Source organism: Salmo salar, chromosome ssa09 (genome assembly GCF_905237065.1).
Source record: "Salmo salar chromosome ssa09, Ssal_v3.1, whole genome shotgun sequence".
Classification (NCBI taxonomy): domain Eukaryota; kingdom Metazoa; phylum Chordata; class Actinopteri; order Salmoniformes; family Salmonidae; genus Salmo; species Salmo salar.
The window spans coordinates 104688795-104696669 of NC_059450.1; the positions used below are offsets into that span (position 1 = coordinate 104688795).

The 7875-nt window shown below is 45.8% G+C and overlaps 1 protein-coding gene across 1 annotated transcript; it reads left to right on the forward strand.

The window, feature by feature from the left end:
* Positions 1–1738: 1738 nt before the first annotated feature.
* LOC106612318 (lysophosphatidic acid receptor 4) lies at positions 1739–5527 on the forward strand. The gene is made up of 4 exons (XM_014213363.2): positions 1739–2224; positions 2388–2678; positions 3497–3729; positions 4020–5527. Exons 1-4 carry the CDS (start codon positions 1940–1942, stop codon positions 4372–4374), a joined length of 1164 nt encoding a protein of 387 aa, XP_014068838.2. The 5' UTR covers positions 1739–1939; the 3' UTR covers positions 4375–5527.
* Positions 5528–7875: the final 2348 nt, after the last annotated feature.

Here is a 7875-nt window from a genome sequence, read left to right on the forward strand (position 1 = left end):
TCCAAAATAATCCATCGTTATATCCGAATAGCGGCGTTTTGTTCGTATGCGTTCCAGACACTATCCGAAATAGTAAAGAAGTGTCACGCGCTTGGCGCAATTCGTGACAATAAAATTCTAAGTATTCCATTACCGTACTTCGAAGCATGTCAACCGCTGTTTAAAATCAATTTTTACGACATTTTTCTCGTAGAAAAGCGATAATATTCCGACAGGGAATCTCCTTTTCGGCAAACAGAGGAAAAAATCCCAAAGGCGGGGGCGGTCGGGGTCATGCGCATAAGCTAGTGTCTCTTGATCGGCCACTTGAGAAAGGCGATAATGTGTTTCAGCCTGGGGCTGGAATGACGACATTCTGTTTTTTCCCGGGCTCTGAGCGCCTATGGACGACGTGGGAAGTGTCACGTTAGAGCAGAGATCCTTAGTAAATGATAGAGATGGCAAAGAAGTTCCAGAAATGGTCAGACAGGCCACTTCCTGTAAAGGAATCTCTCAGGTTTTGACCTGCCATTTGAGTTCTGTTATACTCACAGACACCATTCAAACAGTTTTAGAAAATTTAGGGTGTTTTCTATCCATATGTAATAAGTATATGCATATTCTAGTTACTGAGTAGGAGTGGTAACCAGATTAAATCGGGTATGTTTTTTATCCAGCCGTGTCAATGCTGCCCCCTAGCCCTAACAGGTTAACCAGGTAGGGTTAGGGTTATTTATTCCTGTAACGGCCGTCGTCAAAATGAGAGGATGTGTTCATCTTGAAAGATTTGAATGGACCGAATGAACCAAAAAACGACAAGCAACAGTTCTGTCAGGTTACAAAACTAAACAGAAAACATTCACCCACAAAACCCAAAGGAAAAACAGGCTGCCTAAGTATGACTCCCAATCAGCAACAACGATGTACAGCTGTTCCTGATTGGGAGCCATACCCGGCGGAAACAAAGCAATCCCAAACATAGAAAAACAGACATAGAATGCCCACCCAAATCACACCCTGACCAAACCTAAATAGAGACATAAAAAGGATCTCTCAGGTCAGGGCGTGACAATTCCACCTTTATTGAACCAGGTAGGGTTAGGGTTATTTATTTCACCTTTATTTAACCAGGTAGGCTAGTTTAGAACAAGTTCTCATTTACAACTTCAACCTGGCCAAGATAAAGCAAAGCAGTGCGACAAAAACAACAACACAGAGTTACACATGGAATAAACAAGCGTACAGTCAATAACACAATAGAAAAATATATATATACTGTGTGAGCAAATGAAGTAAGGAGGTAAGGTAATAAATAGGCGAATAGTTGCGAAGTAATTACAATTTAGCAATTTACACTGGAGTGATATATGTGCAGATGAGGACGTGCAAGTAGAAATACTTGTGTGCAAAAGAGCAGAAAAACAAAAACAAATATGGGGATGAAGTAGGTAGTTGGTTGGATGGGCTTTTAAAGATGGGCTATGTATTTAACCCTTATGTAACTGAATAATTTCTGCCAATTATCCCCAAAGTTTGTGAGTCTGCCCTAGGGGAAATGCTTTCATTCTAACAGTCTAACTGACTTAGAGGGGAGATGCTAGGCTAACAGTCTAACTGACTTATTTATTTCTGTCTGCAGGCAAAGCACCAGCCCAAACACACACACATAGTGTCAGCATCTCTCTGTGTGTGTGTGTGTGTGTGTGTGTGTGTGTGTGTGTGTGTGTGTGTGTGTGTGTGTGTGTGTGTGTGTGTGTGTGTGTGTGTGTGTGTGTGTGTGTGTGTGTGTGTGTGTGTGTGTGTGTGTGTGTGTGTGTGTGTGTGTGTGTGTGTGTGTGTATATCTGAGATCGGGATGCCCTGGAGGGGGCTTGCCTGGTGGACCCCCCACTGACCTCCCCAGAGAACGTCCACTACCCCACCCCCAACCGTTACCCTTCTACCTTCACCCCGGCCTCAGCATGGCTGGTCTGGTGCTGAATGAGACAGGCATGGAGGACTGTGGGATAGATGACAGCTTTAAGTATGACCTGTACAGCGTGGTCTACAGCGTGGTGTTTGTCCTGGGGCTCTGCACCAACTGTGCTGCTCTCTTTGTGTTCTGCTTCCGGATGAAGCTACGCAACGAGACAACGCTGTTCATGACTAACCTGGCATTGTCAGACCTTGTGTTTGTGTTCACGCTGCCCTTCAAGGTCTACTACAACGTCAACCGACACTGGCCCTTTGGAGACGAACTCTGCAAGGTAGTTACTACTTTCTAGTCCTTTTTACTGTGTGAACTGTTCTGCCATTGCACAGGTGTTTGTCTGTATATGTGTTTCTGTCTAATACATCTATTCCACCCCCCAGGTGTCAGGCAATGAATTAATTAATACATTAACCATTCAATCTCTCTCCTTCCCCCAGGTATCAGGAACAGCGTTCATCACCAACATCTACGGTTCCATGTTGTTCCTCACCTGCATCAGCGTGGACCGCTTTCTGGCCATCGTCTACCCCTTCCGCTCGCGCTCAGTCCGCACACGGAGGAACGCAGGCCTGGTGTGTGCTGCGGTCTGGCTCACCATCGTGGGTGGAGGGATATCGGTCACCTTCTTTTCCACGATCAACCAGGCAAACCGCGCCACGGCCTGCTTCGAGGGATTCTCCAAGAGCACCTGGAAGACATACCTGTCCAAGATTACTATATTTATAGAGGTGAGGAGTGAGAGGGAGGGAGGCAGGGAGACAGGGAGGGAGGAAGAGAGAGAATGATTCTCTACGATCACCTGGAAGACGTAGTCCGGGATTAAATCAGAAACAGCGTGAAGGTCATTTCCAATTCAGCCGACATCTGACCTTAAAAAAGATCTCTGGGAACGCGGTAATATTGAAAGATCTCTGGGAACGCGGTAATATTGAAAGATCTCTGGGAACACGGTAATATTGAAAGATCTCTGGGAATGCGGTAATATTGAAAGATCTCTGGGAATGCGGTAATGTATATCAGTGTGTCTATCAGTGTGTCTATCAGTGTGTCTATCAGTGTGTCTATCAGTGTGTCTATCAGTGTGTCTATCAGTGTGTCTATCAGTGTGTCTATCAGCGTCTATCAGTGTGTATATCAGTGTCTATCAGTGTGTCTATCAGTGTGTCTATCAGTGTCTATCAGTGTCTATCAGTGTGTCTATCAGTGTGTCTATCAGTGTGTCTATCAGTGTGTCTATCAGTGTGTCTATATCAGTGTGTCTATCAGTGTGTCTATCAGTGTGTCTATCAGTGTGTCTATCAGTGTGTCTATCAGTGTGTCTATCAGTGTGTCTATCAGTGTGTCTATGAGTGTGTCTATGAGTGTGTCTACCAGTGTGTCTACCAGTGTGTCTACCAGTGTGTCTACCAGTGTGTCTACGAGTGTGTCTACGAGTGTGTCTACGAGTGTGTCTACGAGTGTGTCTACGAGTGTGTCTACGAGTGTGTCTACGAGTGTGTCTATCAGATTATTATTGTATGTGCTAAGCTATTCCTGTCCTCTCCAGATCGTAGGTTTTCTCATCCCACTCCTAACCAACCTGGTGTGTTCTTCTCTGGTGCTGAGAACCCTCCGTCGCCCAGGGACCATCGGCCACGGCTGCAACAGCAAGCGCCGGGTCCTCCGTATGATCCTCGTCCACCTGGCCATCTTCATCGTCTGCTTCGTCCCATACAACTCCATCCTCTTCCTCTACGCCATGGTGCGGACCCAGGCTCTGGCCAACTGTAACCTTGAGAGGTATAACTAAACCTAACCATACAACTCCATCCTCTTCCTCTACGCCATGGTGCGGACCCAGGCTCTGGCCAACTGTAACATGCATTTTAAGAAATCAATCAATCAATCAATCAATCAATCAATCAATCAATCAATCAATCAACATGTACATTTTTATAAAAACGTTATCCTCTGAATTGTGTTGTTGCTGTTTGTAGATATGTGATTTAGTCTGTGTGTACAGTATGGTGTTTGATGCAAAATTACTTGCCACATTGAGGCCATTAATTAGCGTTTTTCTGAATGTGAAGGTTTGTTCGGACGCTGTACCCCATCACCCTGTGTCTGGCCACCCTCAACTGCTGCCTAGACCCAGTGGTGTACTACTTTACCTCTGAGTCCTTCCAGAAGAGTCTCACCACAGGGGGGAAGGGAGGGGTCCGGGCTGAAAGCATCCCCCGCAGCGACTCACACCTGAGTACTGAGGCAGAGACGCAGCAGGACACAGGGACACTGACCAGGGATGGGAGACCGTCGAGAGACACAAGGGACTGGACAGTCACCAGGAGAGACTCACAAGAAGCATCACTCACTAGAAACACACAGGACGCACACGCTCTCGTCAGCAACGGGAAAGATACGGGAGTGAATGAGACTCAGTTCTGACACTACGGGGGAGAGAGAAATAAAAAGAGAGAGAGAGGAAGAGAGATGGAGAAATAGAGCGAGAGGACAGTTCAGGATGGAGAAATCAGGTTTCTGAGTCTAAGTCCTAGTTCAAAAGCCACCGTATCTCCGCTCCAAACAAAAAAATATGTCACTTTCTCTTTGGAAGAGCAGGGATTGAATGCCGTCTGAAACAACGCAGTGTGCCTCGTCAAAAAGTCTGACGATACTTCGGGAGTCTCTGCTGCTCTTTTGGCATAGTGCGGGTGAAGCCTCTGTTTACTGCAGCTCGCCTCGTCAGACTTTTGACGATAGTTCGGGAGTCTCTGCTGCTCTTTCGGCATAGTGCGGGTGAAGCCTCTGTTTACTGCAGCTCACCTCGTCACTTTTGACGATAGTTCGGGAGTCTTTGCCGCTCTTTCGGCATAGTGCGGGTGAAGCCTCTGTTTACTGCAGCTCGCCGGAGCAGTTCTTCCACTGTCAGGATAAATGGTAATGCATATTAATATATGTTAATTGCATACAAATAAAGGTTGCTTTGCTACCACACCCACAACAGAAAGACAATCATGGTCTCAGATTCGCAGGTAGAGGACTTCTGTGAGATGTTACTGTTGGGTCTGAATTCAACACTTTACCAATGAGGAAATCTGTTGCAGTGTTGAGAGTGGTTGCTGGGTGAACAGGGTCAATATCAGGGGATATCTTTATCTTTGTATTTCCGGATAGCTGACTGGCTCGATTCGGTCATATGTAGCAACATTTGAAATTGTGTTTTTTACATTTACAAAAGTAGAGACTCAGAGCTAGAAAATGGTACATTACACACTATAGTTGAGGAACAATGGGAAAGTCATTCTGCTTTGAAAATTTATAAATTGAAGAGCTTTTCTTTGTCTATACCCATTCAACATTGTTCACACCCTCTTAAGCCTTAGCCCCACTCATCTCTTTAAGGATTCACATGTGAGGCCATGTGTTAAACAGAGTGAATATGGTAGTGTACTAAACAACCAAAGATTAAGACTAAATAAAGGCTGGTTTATATTACGTCTATCGACAGTTGTCACAGTGACATCATATACATTCTATTGTTGTCCAGCATCAAACTTGTTGTCGTTATGAAAAAGTAAAAAGACAAAAATGACAGGCAGCATTTCATCAGCAGCCTGGTGGTCCAAAATAGCATAAATGGTGTATTTTAACACCAATAAACCCATCAGTTTAAACATGAATTTAGTTTATCTCAATCTAGCAAACCAGGCAACTAAAAGCACCTTTATAAACAATGTTTTGGTTAGTTTCTAGCTTGTTAGCTAGCTATGTAGGTAACATTAAGTTACATTAAGTTAGCTGGCTAGCCAGTTCAAATAATGACCATATCGTAACTCACAATAAACTAATAATAGACAATAGCTTACAGTTGTGAGTGTGACGAAGTAAAAGCATGACATTCTACCAGAGAATTTTAGAACTTGGACACTGCCTTGCTGGCCTAAGAGAGTCTAGCTAGCTAATTTGATTTTGGTGCAGATTTTGGTGCATGTTGTTCTTCACACTACCGTCTCTGGTAAACACACGCTATATCAAATAAATCAACGTTTATTTGTCACATGCACAGGATATATAAGGTGTAAACGGTACAGTGAAATGGTTACTTGCATAGTGTAACGTTAGATAGCTAGCTAGCTAAACAATGAACCATAATCCCAACTTGTAACATCACTGCCCTGCATGAATCTACAGGTAAATAAAGCTAACCAACTAGGTTCAATGTTAGCTAGCTAGCTAAAATTTGTATATAACTAGCAATGCAAATGGCTCTGAGATACGAATAATATTACTACACGAGGAAGGCATTGATGCAATGGACTGGCCCGCCCATTCCCCAGACCTGAATCCAATTGAGCACATCTGGGACATCATGTCTCGCTCCATCCACCAACGCCACATTGCACCACAGACTGTCCAGGAGTTGGCGGATACTTTAGTCCAGGTCTGGGAGGAGATCTCTAAGGAGACCATCCGCCACCTCATCAGGAGCATGTCCAGGTGTTGTAGGGAGGTCATATAGGCACATGGAGGCCACACACACTACTGAGCCTCATTTTGAGTGAATTAAATAATCTTATTAAATACTTTTTTCTTTACATAGTTGAATGTGCTGACAACAAAATCACACAAAAATAATCAATGGAAATCCAATTTATCAACCCATGGAGGTCTGGATTTGGAGTCACACTCAAAATTAAAGTGGAAAACCACACTACAGGCTGATCCAACTTTGATGTAATGTCCTTAAAACAAGTCAAAATGAGGCTCAGTAGTGTGTGGCCTCCACGTGCCTGTATGACCTCCCTACAACGCCTGGGCATGCTCCTGATGAGGTGGCGGATGGTCTCCTGAGGGATCTCCTCCCAGACCTGGACTAAAGCATCTGCCAACTCCTGGACAGTCTGTGGTGCAACGTGGCGTTGATGGATGGAGCGAGACATGATGTCCCAGATGTGCTCAATTGGATTCAGGTCTGGGGAACGGGCGGGCCAGTCCATAGCATCAATGCCTTCCTCTTGCAGGAACTGCTGACACACTCCAGCCACATGAGGTTTAGCCTTGTCTTGCATTAGGAGGAACCCAGGGCCAACCGCACCAGCATATGGTCTCACAAGGGGTCTGAGGATCTCATATCGGTACCTAATGGCAGTCAGGCTACCTCTGGTGAGCACATGGAGGGCTGTGCGACCCCCCCAAAGAAATGCCACCCCACACCATGACTGACCCACTGCCAAACCGGTCATGCTGGAGGATGTTGCAGGCAGCAGAACGTTCTCCACGGCCTCTCCAGACTCTGTCACATGTGCTCAGTGTGAACCTGCTTTCATCTGTGAAGAGCACAGGGCGCCAGTGGCGAATTTGCCAATCTTGGTGTTCTCTGGCAAATGCCAAACGTCCTGCACGGTGTTGGGCTGTAAGCTCAACCCCCACCTGTGGACGTCGGGCCCTCATACCACCCTCATGGAGTCTGTTTCTAACCGTTTGAGCAGACACATGCACATTTGTGGCCTGCTGGAGGTCATTTTGCAGGGCTCTGGCAGTGCTCCTCCTGCTCCTCCTTGCACAAAGGCGGAGGTAGCAGTCCTGCTGCTGGGTTGTTGCCTTCCTACGGCCTCCTCCACGTCTCCTGATGTACTGGCCTGTCTCCTGGTAGCACCTCCATGCTCTGGACACTACGCTGACAGACACAGCAAACCTTCTTGCCACAGCTCGCATTGATGTGCCATCCTGGATGAGCTGCACTACCTGAGCCACTTGTGTGGGTTGTAGACTCCGTCTCATGCTACCACTAGAGTGAAAGCACGGCAAGCATTCAAAAGTGACCAAAACATAAGCCAGGAAGCATAGGAATTGAGAAGTGGTCTGTGGTCACCACCTGCAGAACCACTCCTTTATTGGGGGTGTCTTGCTAATTCCCTATAATTTCCACCTGTTGTCTATTCCATT

Bases quoted from the DNA above. Each gene is read 5' to 3' on its own strand.
- LOC106612318 (XM_014213363.2), top strand. From the start codon at position 1,940: ATGGCTGGTCTGGTGCTGAATGAGACAGGCATGGAGGACTGTGGGATA. The intron at 2,225-2,387 runs GTAGTTACTACT...TCCTTCCCCCAG, and splicing joins TTGGAGACGAACTCTGCAAG to GTATCAGGAACAGCGTTCAT. The intron at 3,730-4,019 runs GTATAACTAAAC...CTGAATGTGAAG, and splicing joins GCCAACTGTAACCTTGAGAG to GTTTGTTCGGACGCTGTACC.